At 40.9% G+C, this 22,450-nt stretch overlaps 2 protein-coding genes across 7 annotated transcripts in view; one reads left to right on the top strand and one right to left on the bottom strand.

Annotated features, from left to right (window-relative positions):
- The window catches only part of LPGAT1 (lysophosphatidylglycerol acyltransferase 1), a 947,911-nt gene that overhangs the window by 512,566 nt on the left and 412,895 nt on the right, over window positions 1-22,450 (top strand). The gene's annotated exons all lie outside the window — the stretch shown is intronic.
- The window catches only part of RCOR3 (REST corepressor 3), a 44,713-nt gene continuing 23,334 nt past the window's right edge, over window positions 1,072-22,450 (bottom strand). For 4 of the 6 annotated variants that reach the window (XM_050951859.1, XM_050951860.1, XM_050951862.1 and 1 more), the window contains 5 exons: window positions 21,751-21,969; window positions 20,033-20,110; window positions 19,285-19,342; window positions 4,364-4,605; window positions 1,072-3,965 (listed from right to left, as the gene is read on the bottom strand). In XM_050951859.1, coding sequence (XP_050807816.1) covers window positions 3,627-3,965; window positions 4,364-4,605; window positions 19,285-19,342; window positions 20,033-20,110; window positions 21,751-21,969 — 936 coding nt within the window. In that variant the 3' untranslated portion in view covers window positions 1,072-3,626. Of the gene's footprint in view, window positions 3,966-4,363; window positions 4,606-18,573; window positions 18,715-19,284; window positions 19,343-20,032; window positions 20,111-21,750; window positions 21,970-22,450 lie in introns of those variants that run through there. The other 2 variants (XR_007774154.1, XM_050951863.1) reach the window with 2 other exon arrangements.

Below are 22,450 nucleotides of genomic sequence, written 5' to 3'. Positions count from 1 at the left end.
TACTCCCTTCATTCCTTGCTCTGAGCTTCACACCTTCTTTCAAGCTGCTTCCTCTCCTTTGCAGGCAAGATACACCAGCCACACTTTTCCAAGAATCCCTCTTAGGCCACGTCCAGACTACCCGCCGTATCGGCGGGTTAAAATCGATTGCTCGGGGATCGATATATCGCGTCTAATTTAGACGCGATATATCGATCCCCGAGCGCGCTTATATCGATTCCGGAACTCCATCAACCCCAACGGAGTTCCGGAATCGACAGGGAGAGCCGCGGGAATTCCCGCGCGGTGTGGACGGGTGAGTAATCCGATCTTAGATATTCGACTTCAGCTACATTATTCACGTAGCTGAAGTTGCGTATCTAAGATCGATTTCCCCCCCGTAGTGTGGACCAGCCCTTACAGTTGCAATGTCACTATGTCCATCTAGCCTCCCCCAAAACTTAACAGTTGCTCCATGTTTTACTTTATATGGACTGTAAGTTCTTCCAAGTGGGGACTGTCTTATAAGTGCTACATACACTTCCTTTATGGTACCAAAAGGTAATGTTCCAATTCATAATGTTATTTAAAGCTGAACAACTAAGACTGGAACTTTGTGTGCCTCGATATTCCATTTCTATGAATCAGATTCTTGAACCTAGAAACACTTTGTCCAGATCATACCTTGCACTTTTAATTTTGCCATTCATTTTGAATAGTTGCTGTTTACATTTCTTTATTAACTGAAAATAAACAGTACAAAAGAGCTGTAAAGTTATTGTTTCTGAACAATGTACAATTCACTTTCTCTGTCAAACTTAATAAAAGTGTGCAATCATTTTATATTTCTTAAACGTGACAAAATTAAGACCACCTGAAAATTAGCTGAGTTCATTTCTTAAAGTAGTTATAAAAAGACAAAACCAGGAGATTAGTGGTATAGCAAAAACAAAATCTCCACTGAAATTAACACCATTGTATAATTTTATTTCTAATTATTAAAAAAATATAAGTGAATTCAGAAGATAATCACAGTATAAGGGCCCTAAAATTTCAGACCATTACAAGGTACATAAAAATAGAAGACACAGATTCCTTTAAAACTTTAATCCTTTGATTAAGCAGCAAGCATATCACTCTGCCAGGCAAAAACACTGTTTAAAAAACAACCCCCCACCCCAAAACGAGACGTGCAAACTGTATGCACATATTCTGCAAAGCACACAATAAAAAGGACATTGCTATGTACATATTTGTTTAGTACATCAACTGCTAGTTTCCCTACTGTGTGCCACAGTGTACGTAAACTAAAGTACACTACACGCTTGCCCCTCAAATACAGCACCTTTGCCTAGGTACAGAATATTTAAACAGGATTAAATTGAATTACAATGTACTGAACAGTTGATAGCAGTCAGTGGTGTCCAACTGTACTGCAACACTCAACATTTTGCATACTGAAATTCTATTGACTATAGACAAGACAAAAATTAGCAAAGGTACAGTACACACACCAGGGAGACTTTGATATCAATACTTAAAAAAAATACTGAAAGATGCATTCTACTTAGGTAACAATTAAAATTAGATATTTATTTAAACAGTTATGTCAAAATGCACAAGACAGGGTTCTTGTCAGCCTAAAAGTCTGAAGGTCAGCCAGACTTCATGTAGTTGTTTGAGGAGCCCTTTTGACCCCCCAAACAAAAAGTTCCAACGATCACAAAGAACTCTTCATAGTTTGTTTTACAATGCTGCTTTTCTTTCTGGAACAACCACTATCTAATATCAGTGTGGTGGCTGGGAATCTAATTTTGGTGTGAAAGAAAACCCTCAAAAGGGACTTTTGTACTCAGAGCTAAGAACATTAGCAGAGACAGATGTTTCAAAAAACAGAGTCTCCTAAGTTTACCATTTCTGGAAAGTGTTTTTAATGTAGAGTTGACACCATAACCACAATTAAGGCTAGATGTCCGATTTTAATATTTAACTTACAAACGTAGTAGATAAAAGGCTTCTACAAGAACTTCCCTTTGCACAGATACAAGATTTCAGCAAAACTGTTAAACCGTAAAACATCAGGACAGTTGAACCACTGAATCTGTAGGAGACTGAGGATTGTAAATTCCAATTTCAAACTGAAGATCCAGTTTATTTTTAAGGCCCAGTCTGTGTTAAGCCAAGAACAGAGAGTTATGGAATTATACTTAAAATATTTAAACACTGTTCCAGCTAAAAGAGCTTCTAGAACAGAGTGGTGGTCAATATGGGTGCAGGACACAGTGTTTAAAAGCAAACACTTTTCCATAGCTTGACCCAGTCCACACTGGCTCCCAAACAAATAGTAACTTTAAACACTTCCTTACCCAAGTTTCTGGCCTAGGTTTTTTAGGAGAGCTGACAAACTTACAACTTCACATTTTACCTTTCTGTCACTAAAGACGCAAATTATAATTTCAGATAATTGGGATAATTTAGTTTCTCCAGTGAAGTCCCCCAACGCCTAACCAAAAATTTTTAGAAGGATCAATAAACACCAAATGCAGACCTGCGTTACTATTTAATTGTTTTGTATTTGATTTAATAAAATTAAAAGAAACCAAACCCAGATGGGGGAAGGGAAAGCTCAGATAACCATTTAGCCTTCTCTGAAATAAGGTTGTTTCACGTAGTCCTACCGTCACAACATTTGAGGACACATTCCCTGCTAATTGGCATGACCAGTATTTTAGTTAAAGCTTTAGGTAATGAGCAATAATACAGAGTAACTCTAGATATGACCATTTACAAAGGGATTAAAAACCACTGTACTTCAACTGTAAGTGTAATAAGCGGAGTAGTCACATTACAACAATGGTCATTAATGGTATTTTTCATCATCTCCTTGGACCTGGAAGTTGCTGGCATATCCACTTCCTAGAATTTTGCACTAGGAAATCATGCCTAGTATCAGAGGGTTTATATGATTTGAACACACACTGCTAGATTTAACATGTTTGGTACAATAGCTGAGCAGATCTTCGGATTACTCTTTCAAAAGGAGTATTTAATGAGAAAGTATCTTTTTAAAAAGAAAGTAAAGTCTGTTTTGAGAAAGCTATAAAAAAGTCTATAGTTTAAAAGTGCATGAAATACTTCTATTGTATATCTGAACTGCAAACTATTAATTCTTGCACTCCTAACATAGGAAAACAAAAAAAATACCCCCCCCCTTTAATTTCTACTGTCAGTTAAGGAGTTGTCACAGTTCCTAAATCTGCCAGACTGTGCATTCCTGTACTAAGATGTTTCAATATAAAGAACTTTAATAAAATAAATAGAGTAAAAAAATCAATTAAACAAAATCTTGGTGCACAGAACATTTATTTGCTTAAGAGATTAGCTTCCTTCGACAGTTATTCATATGGATAAGGGCTGAACTGTAGGCATTGTTTTGCTGTACAAGTCTTCTGCACAGAAGATTCTTTTATATAGATAGTCGTTCACGTGGTTCCACTGCTAAGATTATTAGCTTGCTTCTCTGTGTAAAACTGCTTCACAATCCCTTGGAAGGCTTGCTCTTTTCTCCCCTTCATTATTTGAGAAAAGTGGACATTGATAAAATTTTAATCGAAGGAGTTACGATAGTTCTGACCTATTTCACTTCTTTAGTGCAGAGTGGACTGTGATTCTGTCTGAATTCCAATAAGTGAGGGTGGCTGTTGGCCACTGACTGTGGATAATACCGGCCTTGGATTTAGACGAGGAGGCATAGAATTAGCTGGGCGGATGAGTGGTGGGGGGGGCTGGTTTAGGGTTGGTCTTGGCTGAATAAATCGAGCCTGTTGCTGAAGTGGCGGAGGCTGACGATGGAGAGCAGGAGCAGCTGGAAGCGTTGGACGAAGTAACGGAGGAGGCTGGTTCAAAGTTGCTACCGGGGTTGCTGGAGCAGATGCCTGTGCAGGAGGCGAAGGGCCTAAACACTGAGTGATCTGCGTGGCTTGTCCCTACACAAAGACAAAACGTTATGTAAAGAGAGCCATCCTGTCCAGAACAAAATGCAGTTTGGGTTGCCGGTGTCCACTATATAGAAAGCACAAGCTTTTTTTGACATTGAAAAAACAAAAAAAGGTTACTGAGCATTTTAATTTCTAAACTGCTGAATAGTGGAACTAAAAATAGAATATTGATGAAACAACCTTTTTTTTTTTTAAACACATTAAATACAGTCATAAGAAATTCACTATTAGAGGCCCAATCCTGTTCCCAATGAAGCTTATGAAATCAAAATCAGGCCTTTAAGTACACTAGTGTATCACAATCAGATTAACCTTACATTATATTTCACTGAATTAAGTGCTATTCCTCAACTCATGCTTACTAATAAGTGATACACAAAACACACCTCATCTTCTTCATCAGTGCTCTTTCCTGATGGCACATTAGAAGTATTTTTTGTGTCCTCCCCTAAAGTAGAAGCATCACCATTAGAAGCCAGGGTTCCTTGTTCAGCTTCCCATTCCTGCAACACCTCCTCTAAGTTAAACCGACGCCTGTAGTTTACAAAGAAGTTCTTCACTTGGCCAACAGTCTTGTTGCCAATTACATCTGCAATAGCTTGAAAATCTTTACCATATTTGCGTACACCTGAAAGGCAAAAGTAAATAATACACCTGTGAAGGATCAGTCAAGCACAGCTATTTGTGAAGTATGTATACAAATATGGCTTTTCGGGCCTATAGCTAAGGGCTCACTTTAATTTTAAGGACCTCTCCATTAGAAGGTAGACTGTAGCTTCCATTTAGAATAAACAAACAAACCAACCAAAAAAATTCCCAGAAGACACACTGACTCTTATTCTTTTAAGGCTATCTTTGCAAGGAAATTATTCACTAGGGTTAGGGTTTGTCACTGATTTTTCTAAAGATCCTGGTAATTGATAGGGCCCTCTCTACAGCCACACAGGGCTGGTCTCTGATGTGTGAAATAGATCATTTCATATTTTGAAGGGGGAGAGAACAATACTCTGTGACCTTTAACTGATGGTTACAAGTCGTCTTCCTGCAGCTAGCTGCATGCTAAAGCCAGCGCTTTTCCCAAGAACCCATGAACCCATGTGGTATCTGACTGAAAGGAACAGCAGAGTTCAACAGCATGAGTCTACTGACTCAGCACAAGGCAGAGCCAGGACACTAGAATTCTAATCCTGGCTCTGACACTTCCTTTGTGCCCTAAGGGGAATAGGCTAATAGCCTATCATTTAGCTATTTATGAAATGGGGGAACAGCCCTCTGAATATAGGACAAATTGGCAGATATTCACTGGGCTTATTTGGAACAACTGCCCTAAAAAAAAAAAAAATAAAAAAAAAAGTGTTGGCAAAATAGCTCTCAGGAAAAGCAGCTGAGACCCAATTCTCCTGCAGTGGGGGTCTATGAATATGTGAAAGTACAATGAATTATATTGTAAAAATAAGAATGGATTAAAGAAATGTTGTATGTACCTTTAAGCAGAAATAAGAAATGTTGAAATACAGGTGCCAGGAAAAGAAACATCAGGCATAAACAAGGGTGCTAATGGCAAAACTTTAATAGAAGATCGGTAACAGTTAAGTAAGGAAATAAGATATGCATGCCTAGCCCAGGTAAACTTATCAGATTCTGCTTCCTTTGTTATCTTGTTAAGTGCTCCCCTTTTATCTGTATAAACAAGATAGTTTGTGTCTTGCATGGTACTCACATTATCTAGATGTTATTAGCAGAGTGCTGTGCTAATAAAACAGAGTGGTCTGACAAACTGTAAGTCCTGAGTCTAACTTTGACAATTTGGAGGTTCCATCAAGATGGCAACCGTCTTCACTGGGGCTGTGTGATTCCTGACCGCTTTTGTAGGACGACCGTGGCAGCCGGCACCTGGGCATTTGGTCCGAGCGGTCCTCCATCAGAACGGAAAGGCGCACGACCACAGTGAAGTCTATGCCATTGAACCTGTTGGTTCCTACTCTGTTCTGGTAGGGATCCCGGAATCTGACATCAGGAATCTGGTCAGGTAATTATTTCTGTGTTTTGTCCGATTGAGGACTGTCCTGTCTCTGTGTCTATCCGTCCTCCTGTGGAGTGTTTGAGTCTGGGTGCCATCTCCGTCTAGGGATAGGCTGACCAAGGGGTTCCTGTCCCCGCGGTCTGAGTGAGTGGAATCTGCACAATCGCAGCCACACCGCACTTTGGGTAAAATCCTTGGTGTGAAAGCAAGGGCGATTGAGGCAGTAGCCTGTGGGCTCCTTTTGTGTGTTGCACCAGGGATCGCTCTGACGAATCCGAATTTCCTTCTTGTGTGATTGGTGTGTAAAGTCCTCCTGTATGGGTAACCAGACGTCTAAGTCGGCACAGTTCCCTAAACGAACGCCGGCTCATTTTATGTATTTTAGGATGGGTCCATGACTCCTGTAAAAAGGGTCTAGACTCCTGTAAATTTCTGGAAAAATGGTCTAGGCTAACTCAGGGGGATCCCAAAACTCAGTGGCCACTGTTAAAATCTTGGAACAAAGGCCGAGTGGACGTCTTGAAGGACAAACTTGGCCAACCTAAATCTAAATTGGGTAAAGGAGAGGTTAATTGTTTCATGCAGTGGTGGGAAGAGGCAAATCGTAGGTGGACAAAATCAAAACTCGTCTCTCTCAAATATTCAAATAATAAGTTAAAAGCTTTATTAAAAGCCTCCTCTCCCACCACCAGACCAAGCGTTCCCCTTTACCCAGTTCTCAAAAAAAAACCCACCCCGGATCGATCCAAACTCCCTTCATACTCCCATCTCATTGTAAAAAGGACAAAAAGCCCCTTGTTCTGTTCCCCTCTGTTGTCTGCCTCAGAAACTGATTCTTTAGTGTTCCACTACCAATTCAGCAAGGGGGGGGGGGCGCTCCTCAACTAGCCCCCACCCTTCCTGGTCCCTCTCCTTGAACATTTCTTTCAAAATTGTGAAGTGACCACAATAGCACTCACAAACAGTTCATTGGAAAAAAGCAGGATCGGGCCCAGACAAGCAGGCAAGCAACAGATAAACTGAAAAACAGGTTGGAAGCCCTAAGGGCATAGTGTCAGGAGTAAGAAAAGCAGTAAGTGCAGCATGAACCCCTGGAACAATACTTAAAATGGTGAAATCTGAAGTGATAAAGGTGTCATTTTGGGAGATAAACAAGTGATGGTGCACAACTTGAAAGAGCCCCAGACGCTGTCTGGAAATGGTTGTTTGTTTGCCTGAGGACTCCATACATTTTTGAGAAGTTTGAAATGCTTGTGACATAACTAGGCAGCAGCAGTCCTTGCAACCGATTCCCTTCAGCTGGGCCATGGGACCAGGAGACCCAGAGACCAGGAATTTGTCTGTGGAAATATGTAAAGTTCTAAGAATTTATACCAGCACATTTGGTTTGTAAAACTCCTGTTTTCTAGGTGTGAGATAAATTGGTTTTGTTTTTGTTTTTAATGCCACTAAAAATTCATTTGACTCTTTAATTCAAAGTTGCAAAACTGACAGACCTTTTTGCAAGACACAGGTAATTAGTGTTGTTTGGCTTTGGGATTTAGCATTTAACCCTTAAGGGGTAACTTGATTCTTTACAAAATTTAAAATGTTTTTAAATAAAGACCAAGTCATGGCTGCAATAGGGCAGTCAAAATCAGGAGAATAGGGAGAGATTCTTTTTGTTTGGTTGGTTGGGTTTTTTTGTAACAATAGCAGATAAGAGCTGTAGTGAAAGAATAAGAAATTAACAGTGACCCTCTGAAGCAACAGCAGAGGTGAGGTGCACAAAACAAAAAGAAGCAATGTTAAAAACACTGAGCCTTAAAATGGCTCTGTGTAATCAGACTGTCACTTAGATTAGGGTACATGAAAACATTTAAGAACAAAAGAAACAGTTACACCTTATGTAAAAATTGATATGGTTAATGTTTAAAAAAAAGTTGTAGTACAGAAGGAATGTACATTTTCCCTAGGACATGTGCAGTGTATATTGTAGAAAGGGGTAAAATAAATGCAAATGAAACATGCTACTGAATTAAAATCCTATTAGGGCTCCAAAAGCTGCAATAGACTGTGTGTTCTTTTTCAGATCTCTGTGTGTTTTTTAAGCAGGAGTTGAAAGTGGAAAGAAATCAAAACTCTGGTGGAAGACAGAGTCTCTGAGCTCTGCTGATGGCTTTGACTGTAAGCACCGATTCAGCTGAGTTCTCTATCAGTCTTAGCACTGAATGGCAAAAAGTTATCAATCATCTGTTAAAAGGTAAAAAGGTAACATAGTTCCTAAAAAAACAAAAAAAAAAAACCCCACACCAATGTGGGAAACAGAACCATTCATATTATACATGCAAATGGGGACAAGTTAAGAATTGCCACTGCAGAAAAACACAACAGCTTATCATATGTATAACATATTTTCTGTAGGGTCTCCCACAACTACTGGCATACTAATATTACTACCCCTAATTGTTTCTGGTTTTAAATTGTATGTGTTTAATTGAAATGTTTAAAATGTGCTGGTGGATAAAACAAATGTATGCAAAGCTAAAGCCACAGGCCCAAATCACCTCCCAGTATTTTCTATTACGTGGACTAAATAAAAAGTGACACTGGCAATTAATAATCTTAGTGTCAAAAGGGGGATATGTAGGAGCAGGATTTTATAATGTCCCATAAGAATTAAAGTATAATTCGATTTCATCCTGCTAGCCACCCTTTTTAAATAGCAGAAAGAAATGACCCTCTGGGACTACAGGATTCTGTTTTCCCATATGCATTACAAATTGGGCCCTCTCTAACTCTTTGTTTTAAGATTTAGGTAGTAAGAGACAGGATTCTCTATTGTGTATGTTAAGTAAATTAGAGAAACATTGAAGGCCTGGGTCTCAATGTAAATTGTCTTGGTTATTAATTGTAAAACTTAGCAAGGTTTAATTTGCAATGCTTTTTTTTTGCTCGATATAAAATACTACTGTTTGTATTCTCAATCTGTTTGTGTGAATGAGGAATGTATGCATCAGGAAAAGATAAGGTGTGAAGGCCATTGTTATAGCCAGAGTCAAGGAAGAAGTAGTAAAGAGACTTAAAGAACATCAAAGAATCATCAGGCACTGCTTACTACCCAGACGGCTGTTAAACTGTCTGGCATCTCAGAGTGGATACATGCTTCGCAGTGTAAGAATGCACCACCCCCAGCGAACCAATCACCACCTCAGGACCACGCAGAGTCAATTGTGACTCCAGAAGAAGACACAGAGGAACAGCCTGCAATACCTTACAATCTACGTTCTCACAAGGGTTGCCAGAAGCAGATGACAACCTAAAGCAAGGCCCAAGAAGCAGCAGTAGCAAGCCTAGCGCCTGCTGCCTCGTGGACATAAAACCATGACTGCAGTTTCCTCAGTTGAGGTTGTCAGAGCCAGAAGGGCCCTGCCTCCAACATGCGCCTCCGGTGGCACCTGTTCCTCCGCTGCTGGTGTCCTAAGGTCTGGGGAGTCCACAATGACAATTCTTTTATCCAGCAGCAAGTGTGGATAGCTCAGACCCTTATTATTTCTAAATGCTGGGTCTGCAGCCACATCCCAGCCCACTCTCAAACTGGTGTTCCTGTCCTGGCTATCCCACTCAATTCCCCAGACCTCACTGGAGGAGCTTGTCTGTTTAACACAATATGGAACAGTAATGACACCTGGGAAGAGGCTATTGGCAGTTCCTTTATCCCACTTGGGGGACTAATACACCAGGCAAAAAGGCTCCTGAGGTTACAAGTAGTAGTTAAAATAATGGCAAATAAAACTGGAGAAAGTTTAAGAGCCCTGGCCAAAGAACCAGGGGCGATCCGACAGGTGGCCCTCCAAAACCGACAGGCATTGGACATATTTCTGGCGGCCAAAGGAGGGACCTGTGCTCTCATTGGAAAACAATGTTGTGTGTTTATACCTGACAATACCAATGAGGTAACAGATCGCTCTAGCCGCTTAGAACAAATCGCATATCTTCCCCATGAAGAGCCGTGTTCTTTATGGAAGTGGCTAAGTAACCTGTTCAATTTCTCTAGCATAGGAAACTGGTTGTTTCAGGGAGCCCTGACTATCCTGTTTAGAATCCTAATAATTTTTGTATGTTTTCAGTTAGTCTCCTGTTGTATCCAAAATCGTGTAAGGCATGCCACCCAGGTGACTGCCCCAAAACAGAGTGCTAATATGATGATTTTGAACATTGCTGATAAACAAAGAGATAAAGAACAGTTAATACGTGGAACCCAGTAAAATGTTGGTCATGGCGTGAGCTTGACCAAAAGGAGGGATTGTGAAAGTAGAATGAATTATATTGTAAAAATAAGAATGGATTAAATAAATGTTGTATGTACTTTTAAGCAGAAATAAGAAATGTTGAAATACAGGTGCCAGGAAAAGAAACATCAGGCATAAACAAGGGTGCTAATGGCGAAACATTAATAGAAGATCGGTAACAGTTAAGTAAGGAAATAAGATATGCATGCCTAGCCCAGGTAAACTTATCAGATTCTGCTTCCTTTGTTATCTTGCTAAGTGCTCGCCCTTTTATCTGTATAAATAAGATAGTTTGTGTCTTGCATGGTACTCACATTATCTGGATGTTATTAGCAGAGCGCTGTGCTAATAAAACAGAGTTGTCTGACAAACTGTGAGTCCTGAGTCTAACTTTGACAAATAGGTCAACTCTTCTCCCTTTCTTTCATTTTTATATCAGTCAGTTTGAATTGGGAGAGCCTCAACTTATTTCTCATCCTCCCCAAAATCCTAAAACTGCTTTTGGCATAAAAAAGTTAGTTATACCCGATTTTGTGGAAAAAATTTACTTGCCCATTCAAACACATTAAGGCTGGCTCTGTGTGCTTCTCTCTCCCAACACAATATACTAGCACTGAAAAATTCCATCTGTATCTTTGATGTCAGTTATCAAGGAATGGTCGATCAAATAAACAAAATACATGTATTTTAAATACCTGAATCAGGTCATCTCAAAGTGACATATTGAAATTTACCAATTCTCCCTCAATTCAGTTTCCATTTTCTTCAAAACAAAGATATCTGAGTCTTTCTCCTTTTAATATATTAATGGTAACCCTGAAGTTTCTCCTCTTTCCTGTTCTCAAGGGGAAAATCCTCATGTTCTCCTGCACTCTGAAGCTTTGCTTTTAGCTACTGTACTAAAAATGATATTTTTGATACCCAAAGGGTCCAAGAGTTTTGTACCTTTCAGGCTCCAGAGGCAGACTTGCTTGCATTTTATAGCCTGGGATAAAAATTACTCTGCAGTAATCCATAAACTGGAGGCAGTTATATGATTTTTGCTTTCTGCTAGGGAACCTTTCATGTCATGAGCAAAATAAGATTTGACTTATGTAATGTGGAAAACTGCTGATGACTTTACCCATTCAGACTCCACTATAATACTTAAAGGACATGCATTTTCTTCCCCAATAGCAGAAAATTATATGCCAGATGTAATGTCTTATTTCAGAAAGGTGAAGTAAAGGATACAGAAGGAGAGATTCAAATTAGAAAATCTGAAATATATGCTCTTAGTAACTTGATAAAAAATGATATAACTTTGCTCTTTCTACTTTTCTTTTTGAATAAGTGCTTCTAATATGCAGTGTCTTGTTCGCTGCAGTGAATGTACAAGAGAAAAGTCTGTGCCAATCAGTAGTTTAACTACAGTTCAAGCTAAGTTGAAGCTTCAGTTTTAGCTATTAAGGGTCAAATAAAATTATGGCTGGTTCTGCACATATGTACTAGTAAGCTTCTACTCCCCACAGAGATCTGCAGGTGGGCGAGGGGGGGAGAAGGAGGAGGAGACGAGAGAGATCTGGCTGCAGGGAGTCACAGTGTGCAGGAGGGAGCAGTAGTGTTTCTAAAGACGGTAAGTCTGGGCAAGAGAGACAACCATTTGCTGTGTGCACTGACAATGGCAGAAGATGAGAAAGAGTGATATCTAGCTACACCTTTTCAAAGTATGCTCCCTCCAGTACTCAGTCTTTTGCCTGTCATAATAGACAGGGCATAACAGGAGAGCTTCACTAAGGCCAGGTCCACACTACCACTTACTTCAGCATAAATTACATTGCTCAGCAGTGTGAATACGCCACCCTCCTGAGCAACGTAAGTTACACCTACTTAAGCGCCAGTGTGGACAGTGCTATGGAAGTGGATCGGACTGAAGAACTTGTGGATCTAAAAGGCGGAGGAGGCCTGGAATTACTTCAAGTCAAAGTTGCAGAAACTATCAGAAGCCTCAAAGAATCCTGTGGCACCTTATAGACTAACAGACGTTTTGGAGCATGAGCTTTCGTGGGTGAATTCACCCACGAAAGCTCATGCTCCAAAATGTCTGTTAGTCTATAAGGTGCCACAGGATTCTTTGAGCTTTTACAGATCCAGACTAGCACGGCTACCCCTCTGATACTTATCAGAAGCCTGCATCCCAAGAAAGGGGGAAAAAAAAATCATAGGCAGGAGTTGTAGACCAAGCTACATGAGCAAGCATCTCAGAGAGGTGATTAAGAAAAAGCAGAAAGCCTACAAGGAGTGGAAAATGGGAGGGATTAGCAAGGAAAGCTACCTTATTGAGGTCAGAATATGTAGGGATGAAGTGAGAAAGGCTAAAAGCCATGTAGAGCTGGACCTTGCAAAGGGCATTAAAACCAACAGTAAAAGGTTCTATAGCCATATAAAAAAATAAGAAAAAGAAAGAAGAAGTAGGACCACTAAACACTGAGGATGGAGTGGAGGTTAAGGATAATCTAGGCATGGCCCAATATCTAAATAAATACTTTGCCTCAGTCTTTAATAAGGCTAATGAGGAGCTTAGGGATAATGGAAGGATGACAAATGGGAATGAGGATATGGAGGTAGCTATTACCACATCTGAAGTAGAAGCCAAACTCGAACAGCTTAATGGGACAAAATCGGAGGGCCCAGATAATCTTCATCCAAGAATATTAAAGCAACTGGCACATGAAATTGCAAGCCCATTAGCAAGAATTTTTAATGAATCAGCAAACTCAGAGGTTGTACCGTACGACTGGAGAATTGCTAACATAGTTCCTATTTTTAAGAAAGGGGAAAAAAGTGATCCAAGTAACTACAGGCCAGTTAGTTTGACATCTGTAGTATGAAAGGTCTTGGAAAAAATTTTGAAGGAGAAAGTAGTTAAGGACATTGAGGTCAATGGTAATTGGAAAAAAATACAACATGGTTTTACAAAAGGTAGATCATGCCAAACCAACCTGATCTCCTTCTTTGAGAAGGTAACAGATTTTTCAGACAAAGGAAATGCAGTGGATCTAACTTACCTCGATTTCAGTAAGGCATTTGACAATTCCACATGGGGAATTATTAGTTAAATTGGAAAAGATGGGGATCAATATGAAAATTGAAAGGTGGATAAGGAACTGGTTAAAGGGGAGACTACAACGGGTCATACTGAAAGGTCAACTGTCAGGCTGGAAGGAGGTTACTAGTGGAGTTCCCCAGGGATCAGTTTTGGGAACAATCTTATTTAATCTTTTTATTACGGACCTTGGCACAAAAAGTGGGAATGTGCTAATAAAATTTGCGGATGACACAAAGCTGGGAGGTATTGCTAACACAGAGAAGGACTGGGATATCATATAGGAAGACCTTGTAAACTGGAGTAATAGTAATAGGATGAAATTTAATAGTGAAAAGTGCAAGGTCATGAATTTAGGGATTAATAACAAGAATTTTAGTTATAAATTGGGGACACATCAGTTGGAAGTAATAGAGGAGGAGAAGGACCTCGGAGTATTGGTTGATCACAGGATGACTATGAGCCGCCAATGTGATATGGCCATTAAAAAAGCTAATGCCGTTTTAGGATGCATCAGGCGAGGTATTTCCAGCAAAGATAAGCAGTTGTTAGTACCGTTATATAAGGCACTGGTGAGACCTCATCTGGAATACTGTGTACAGTTCTGGTCTCCCACGTTTAAGAAGGATGAATTCAAACTGGAACAGGTTCAGAGACGGGCTACTAGGATGATCCGAGGAATGGAACACCTGTCTTATGAAAGGGGACTCAAAGACCTCAGCTTGTTTAGCCTAACCAAAAGAAGGTTGAGGGGGGATATGATTGTTCTTTACAAATATATCAGAGGGATTAATATCAGGGAGGGAGAGGAATTATTTAAGCTTAGTCCCAATGTGGAAACAAGAACAAAACGGATATAAACTGGACACTAGGAAGTTTAGAGTTGAAATTAGAAAAAGGTTTCTAACCATTAGAGGAGTGAAGCTCTGGAACAGACCTTCCAAGGGGAGTGGAGGAGGCAAAAGACATATCTGACTACGACTAAGCTTGATAAGTTTATGGAGGGGATGGTATGATGGGATAGCCTAATTTTGGCAATTAATTTAGCAACTGATCTTTGATTAATCTGCAGGTAAGTATGCCCAGTGGTCTGTGATGGGATGTTAGATGGGTTGGGATCTAAGTTACTATAGAGAATTTTTTCCTGGGTGCTGGCTGGTGAGTCTTGCCCACATGCTCAGGGTTTAACTGACTGACGTATTTGGGGTCTGGAGGGAATTTTCCTCCAGGGCAGATTAGCAGAGGCCCTGGAGGTTCTTCACCTTCCTCTGCAGCATGGGGCAGGGGTCATTTGCTGGAGGATTCTCTGCAGCTTGAGGTCTTCAAACCACTATTAGAGGACTTCAATAACTCAGACATAGGTTAGGGGTTTGTTACAGGAGTGGGTGAGTGAGATTCTGTGGTCTGCATTGTGCAGGAGGTCAGACTAGATGATCATAATGGTCCCTTCTGACCTTAAAGTCTATGCGTCTATGTCAGTGGGAGAGATTCTCCCACCAATATAGCTACCACCTCTTGCGGAGGTGGATTTATTATGCCAAAGGGAGAATTCTCCCCTGTCGTCATAGAGCATCTTGACCAGACATGCTGCAACTGTGCAGACGTAGTGTTTCTAGTACAGATTAGCCCTAACTCAAACAGATGATTAGAAGACCCACTGTGACTTATTTACCAATTTGCAGAATTCCTTTACCGAACAAAAGGATAACAAAACGAAATGCATTTCTCTCATTTGACCACTGAGGTTCAGGTTCCTTTCAGATTCCTTTTAGCATAATAGTAAATATCCAATAGTGTTACTGAGATTGATATATACAAGACTTCAGTACAGCACTCTTAAATCTTCCTTGGAAGACAGAAAACCTAACATACTGACAAAGCACACATTAATCTTGAAAGAGACTATCAACTTTCTAGGTCATGTAATGGTGAACTGGTGCACAGACTACTCATTACATAGTCAAGTTTCAAACACTACTTTAAGTTATTTCCTAAAGCTTTCCTCCTCTCTGCCCAGGGAACTGATTAAGCTTGATAATTTGCCTAGTCTTATAAAATGAAGCTCAAAAAGTAGACGCTCTAGCCCCAGTCTGGAAGTCTACACAGCAATGAAACAGCCCAGCAGCCCAAGCCCCGTGAGCCCAAGTTGGCTGGCATGGGCCAGCTGGGCGCTTTTCTTTGCTGTGCGGACATATTCTAAAAGGCAGCATATCCTTAGGAGTGAAGTTAAGCCATGATCTGGCACAGCACTTAAATGTGTGCCTAGAGTTCAGCACCTGAGTATCCCCATTAAAACTAACACTTTGCCAGATTGGGGCCTTAGTGAATGGCATGGTTAAGTAGTACTCAGCATATCACCGTACAGTCACTGGACTAGAACTGAAATTGTTGCAGACAATAGATTAGAAGGGCAATGGGAGTGGAGGTTCCAGCATGCAGTAGGAAGCGCAGGCCACTGGCTGCACAGAGGTGGGGGATCACTCTGCAGTCCCCTGCTCCCTTTGGGACACAGAATCGGCAGTGAGACTGCACCCAACCCTGACACAGCGCAAGGGCAAGGCTGACCCAGAAACACCCTGGGACCCTGCCCCTTCATGCCAGTAGCAAGCAAGAGGGGCAGAGTCTCACATGCAAGCCCAGCCCTGCCACTTGATCCAAGTGTGGGGCAAGCAGACTTACCCTAGCAGGCTCCAAGTTTGGAGGGGCTTAGTGTGGGAGGATCCAGGTGTGGGGTGAGCGGATTGTGTGGGGGGCAATTTGGGTGTGGGTGGCTTGGTGCAAGGTCCAAGTCCAGGTGTGTGTGTAGGGGGGTTTGGATGCACAGAGGCTCGTTGGAAGCTCAAGGTGCAGGGGAAATGGGACTCAGCAGGGGGATCCAGGTGAAGGGGGGCGAGTCTGGGTGCAGCTCAGTGGGATGGGGCTTGGCAGGGTGGGTGGAGGGTCTAGATGCATGGGGGTTGGGCGGATGGGGGAGCAGCTTGCTGTACAGTGACCTCTTCCCCCGCAGCTGGGGAGCAATGGGGGCAAGAAGCAGGGGGTAGGGTGCATGTGTGGATTTCCTGCAGTCGGGGGAGGTTCCTGGAGCTGGGTTGGACCTGGCCCCAGGAGCAGCCGGTGCAGGGGAAGAATAAGTCTTGTCCCCCTGCAGGGCTAGCAGCTGGAGTCTGGTGCATAGTAGAAGATACCAGCCAGGTGTCCCCAGGCCTGCCCTCTTCTGGCTCCAGGCATATCGCGACAGCAAGCGAGAGGGACAGAGTCTTGCACACATGCCCAGTCCCACTCCCTGAGGCGGTGATTTACATCTTCCCTGGCTGCTCCTGATGCCCAGATCAGACGGCCTGTTCAGGACCACTGCCTGGAAGGGGCGCGTGAATCAATTATTCTGCAGGGGAAGAGTAAAAAGTGCAGGGGACATGAATTCTGCTCTTGCACAGAATTCCCCCAGTAGTCCCAGAGCCAATATGCCAGTGGTGCCTTATCTCTTCCCGTCATGCCCCCATGACCAGTAATGGAATCTTTCCGCATCCCCACTCCATTACTGTACAGCTGTCTCAGCATGGAGCTTGGGCTGACAGCGGAGCTGGGGGTAGAACTGGGGATGGAGATGGAGAGGGAATAGGGGTGAGAGGGCCTGCAGATGGGCACTCAGCTGCATCCGGGGCAGGGCTGGGTGGCGCTCCCTCCTCGTCCCCCATAAGAGCTAGCCTGGGCCCTGCCACATGCCCCACCCCCACCCCAAATGTTCCTCCATGCCCCACCTAAGGGGCATGCCCCACAGTTTGAGGACCACTGCAATATACAGAGTCAAACATTCAGAAAGAGTTTGCAGTGATCTTATTTGGGTCATATTTCCTAAGCATGGAATAGGTCTAGTAGTTTATGTACCTGCAGCAATTTGATTTCAGAAAGTTAGTGTCATGCCCCCATCATGCTCCATCAAATGTAATGGGTTCTATACTTGCAAACAGTCGTTTAAGTTTTTGCAGACCAAACTGCATGAAAAATGACTGAGCATGAACAAAGCTGTGTTTTCTCTCAGCCTTTTCAAAACTATGTTCACCAAAAAAATACGAGGACTTACTCAAAAGAACCAATTCTGTACTAGAAAGCACTATCACAGTTTACTGGTTGCGTATAAAAGAAATAAAGACCATTCAACTTTTGAAAGAATCCTAACTTTTGAAGTAGAGTCAGAATACTAAAAGTTATCAAATACTGAATGTTCAGTAACTTATACATTAGGATATTCTAACAAAACATGGGGCAAGTTATACTAATTAGTCTCAGCATTATTTTAATGCTGATAAACAACGTAGAGCAGAGGTTCTCTACCTGTGGTCTGCGGACCACTTCCATTAAGGTGGTCCATGGATAGTTCCCTCTAAGGTGCACGCCTGGGCTGCAGCACATAAAAAAAAATGACGGGCCACCCACCTAGTAAGTGGAGCATACAGGTGTGGCTCCACTAATTAGGTGCCTGGACTCTGGAGAGGACACAAATGTAAGGCAAGGTGGTGGCTTTGGGGGGAGTAGAGGGGATGTGGGAAGGGGCAGTGGGGTGAGAAGACGGGGTGGGGGGAATTTGGGACATGCAGGGCCAGAGAGAGGTGACTTTCCTCAGCTCCAGGAATGCGGCTGCTGGGGAGAGACCCTCCGCTTCCTTCACAGCTCCAGCTCAGTGGCTGCCGCAGCAGGGGAGACCCCCATCCTTCCCAGCCAGGGGGCTGCCACAGCAGGGGGGAGAACATTCATCGCATTAGAAAGGTAAGACTACTGATATTACAATATGAATTGTGTGCTTTTATTTGCAGAACAAAAACCAATTATTATTAAGGGTTTTTTGTAATATAGCGCTTTTATCCAAAGCACTTTACAACAGTTGACCAATGGTACAAACAACATTTGGAAAAATCATTAAGTGGTCCACTGAGACCGTCAGCAATTTTCAAGTGGTTCGTGGGAAAAAAAAAAGTTCGAGAACTACTGATGTAATTGAGCTAGTTCTCTACTTCACTGAAGTAATATTGAGCTGATGTATAGTATCAGAAAAAAACAAAAGATGCAACTTATCACACTTTGAAGTTAATACACTGAGTTTCATTTTTATGCTTATATATCCATCTGAATGCTTTTTCTGGACTGTGCAGTGCACTGTTTTAACAGGATAACAATCTGAGAGTTTTCATTAAATAAGAGATTATTGCATGTTAACTGTACCCAATATCCTGTTGGTAAAGTGCACTGCTAACCACTAAGAAAATGTGTTAGTACAGCATCTGCCTCCAGCCTCAAACTTTCACAGCAGGATGTTGGATGGGAAGACTGTATCTTGTCTCTTCATGCCTAGTTAAAGATGACCTGCAAACGAAAGAAATTGGGCTTCTGCCTTTTTGCTTCTTTTTGGATGTGTAAAGGCAGCCTGAAAAATATTTTTCCCTACTTGTTTCCTACTTTATTTCACGTCTGTTTAGGCTAGAAGACCAGGAAGAAGAGTTAGTGTCTTGTGATGGCGTAATTTATATATTAAGAAAAGGGATTTTTAGTCAGACTGCTTAGAACACCAGTGGGCTTTAAAAAAACAAATTAACACCCATTTAACTTCAGTGACTAAACTCTGAATCTACTCAATGTAGAGTATATACCACTCACACCCCTTCAATTAAAGAAAGAGCTTACAACAAAAACAAAAATCATGTGTGTTCCATTGGTCTTCTAACAAAGCCAGAGACTTTACATTCCCAACATTTCTAAGGGGGGGGAGGATGAGCAACCTCCCTCCCCAGCTACCTTAAAGGAAAACAAAGCATTTTCTCTGGTGTTCTTTATACATAAAGCAGAAAAAGGGCACAGACCCAATTCTGAAGAAATCTGCAGGTCACGAGATTTTTAATAGTTATAAGTCATTACTACTTTTTTTTTGTAACATACCTTGTACTGCAAGAAGCTGCTCTTCTGTAGTCCAACGGGCATTGATTTTCTGATTCAACTATTAAAATTAGAGAAATTGCACACTAAGGTCATTAAAGCACATTCCAAACACACTGTAAAATATCTGAAAGTCATTATAAAAACATATTTTAATGCCTGAATTTCTTTGATAGTTTTCCCTGTTTGCAGTAAGACTCAATTGCAAAGACTCAATTGTCACAGAGTAATAATCATCTTCATGAAGGTAAAAACATTTTGTTAGTTTACTGTTTAATACTAAGTTGTATTATAGAAAATAATTTCTAAATTATTTTGCATTTTCAATCAATTTGCTCACCATTAAAAGAGTAGCTTCAGTAATTGAAAAAAACAAAAAAACCCCACCCCAATGCTTGTGAGTAGAAACTAATTAGCTGCACCAGAAAAGCTGGTTTGTAACAGCACATGATCCAGCTCCCTAACTTCATGTATAATCATGCTAACCTCACTGCTTCTATTGTCCCTCTACCCAATCCCACTCACCTCCCATTTAAAAGACTGAGAAAAGCATATTTTGCTCACTTCCTCCAGAGAACCAACATATTTACCATTGCATGAATGGAACACTGAAATTCATGCAATGGTAAATATGTTGGTTCTCTGAAACACAAATACTGTGCAGCAGCAAATGACTCAAACTATACTTTAATATATCTTCCCGCCAATCCAAGAGCAATGCCACACATTCTAGCACATTATATTAATCTACCTCAGGAGGTTTGAATTCTTCAATTCCACCTTCCATTTTTTGTTTCAGTGCACTGTTTACTTGCTTAGCATTTTGAACCTTGATTTAAAAAAAAAAAATAAAAAAAGTTAATCAGCTCCACAAAGAAAGCTGATCTACTTCATACAAACAGTTCCACTAGGATTGCTACAAGTATGCCTCTTAAATTACAGAAACAAACATTATGGTTTAATGCTTCTCTACTTTTAACTGCTGCTTCACAGACAACTCATATTTTACCCTGGAGAGTGAATGAGACAGACGACTAAGACAGAGTTCTTTGAAAGGCTGGTTAAAATTTGTCCATCAGGATTATGACAAACCAAGAGGAAGATAAAAGCTAAATTTCACAAAATTGCATGTCTGTATAGAGTAAAAAATATTTCAGGATTCTACAAACATCTTTTCATCTGCTGCTCTTACATTTTTACTGACTGAGAGAAATTCTATACATAAGTTGTTTCTCAGAAGACTAGGTTCTCTCCTTCCCCAACAGAACTCTAAAAAGTGATGAGATATATTTCTAGTTACTTTCTTGTTGCAGACTGCTTTTTACTGGTTTTGTTGGCTTTCAGGTTATGATCTCCTGATATAGTTCATTTTGGAATTATTTTGACACATTAAAGTTAGAGATTAATTTTTGTTTACAAAGGTGTACTTTCTAACTACACTTGCACATCACTATTAACCAATTAAAATGTGCTGACGCAATGAACAGATAAACACATACACCTCTACCTCGATAGAACACTGTCCTTGGAAGCCAAAAAATCTTACCAGGTTATAGGTGAAACCGTGTTATATTGAACTTGCTTTGATCCACTGGAGTGCGCAGTCCTGCGCGCCCCTCCCCGGGCACTGCTTTACCGCGTTATATCCAAATTCGTGTTATATCAGGTGGCATTATATCAAGGTAATGGTATATATGAGAAAATGGATTTGCATGGCTGGTTTGACAGCATGCAAGGGCTTGAATGGATGGGAAGCCATTGAGTATGGAGATAAAACTCTGTTGCACTCAGTCTAGGCAAAAGAAAGAGCTGTACCCTTACAGCATTTTAAACAGAAATGTATCTTGATCCATTTTTCCAATGTTTTGAGGATTCCCCCATCCTACACACACACACACACACAGTTATAATATACGATAAACAAACAGATCACTTGCACCCCCTATTAGATTTTATTCAGTTTATACTCAGATAAGATGTTAAAATACAATAAGATTCTATTTCCCTCCAACATAGAAATTAAGAAACTGTTGGGAGAATCACCCCTTGACAAGAATGAAATGAACATGTGTTTTCAGAAAGAGGTAGTCCCACAAAATTATATCCTCAATAGTGGGCAAGGGTAGCATTAAAACAAAACAGACTATTTTCTAACTTCCAACCTGTTATCTGTGTAGAATTAACAAGTATAGCAACAATCAATTTAACAAGACACTTGTATTGAAGTAACTGATACATGATTTCAGAAACCCCATAGAGGGATTAGGACAATGATTCAGCACATAGCTGTGGCCCATGTGACATCCTCAGGGACAGACTGATAATATATTAGCGTGGATGTGGCCCACATAACAGACAGAGCTGCATATGCAGCCCGCAATGGTAAATAGGTGGAGAACCACTGGTTTAGGAGAATACACAGTCTCAGGAATTCACAGCAAACAAAACAAGACAGATGACCCAAAGTACCTGGCGCTTCAATGAGATTAGCTCCATGTCCAGCTGTCTAAGAATTGTGTTGGCTGCATTGGGGCTACAGGAAACTGCTACCACATCTTCCTGGGTCAGATACATGCCCTTAGGCGGACGACATTTAGAACGCTGCGAATGATGCCGATGCTGTAAGCTCTGATACTCTCTTCTACCCAGCCCTATTTTACTGGTCTGAACAAGTTGTTCATTATTGCCCTTAAAAAGTTAGAAGAGGTAAGTGATTAAAGTACACAACTTTTGAATACCATGCAAGCATATTTTACGAACAGCTTACACAAAAGAGAAAACGAGGTCATTTCTACAGCTATTCTACAGCTACTCAAAAAGGGCAGTAAAGCCTTAGAGTTATGCTCACAAGTCAGTTGTTGGATAGGTCTGTCGTCAACCTTTAACATATTAACATTTCTTTCAAACTCTAAAGAGTACGGTTCCATTACAAAAACTGTATTTTCAACTGGGTTAGAGAAATGTTAGCATACATACTATGAAAAAGGATCGAGTTTCCTAACCTCTAACGCTTTAAAAAAAAGTTGCAAGTTATAAAATATGCTTTACACAAATCTAGGCTCCTTAGTCTCTATATATTCTACATTAAAAAAAATTTAAGGTTGCAAAGTGAAGCATTAGATCTGGGGAAAAAAAAAAAAAAATCCATCCAAAATACTGTCTTGCTGAA

This window comes from Gopherus flavomarginatus, chromosome 4 (genome assembly GCF_025201925.1).
Source record: "Gopherus flavomarginatus isolate rGopFla2 chromosome 4, rGopFla2.mat.asm, whole genome shotgun sequence".
Classification (NCBI taxonomy): Eukaryota; Metazoa; Chordata; order Testudines; family Testudinidae; genus Gopherus; species Gopherus flavomarginatus.
This window is presented reverse-complemented; position numbering and strand designations above follow the sequence as displayed.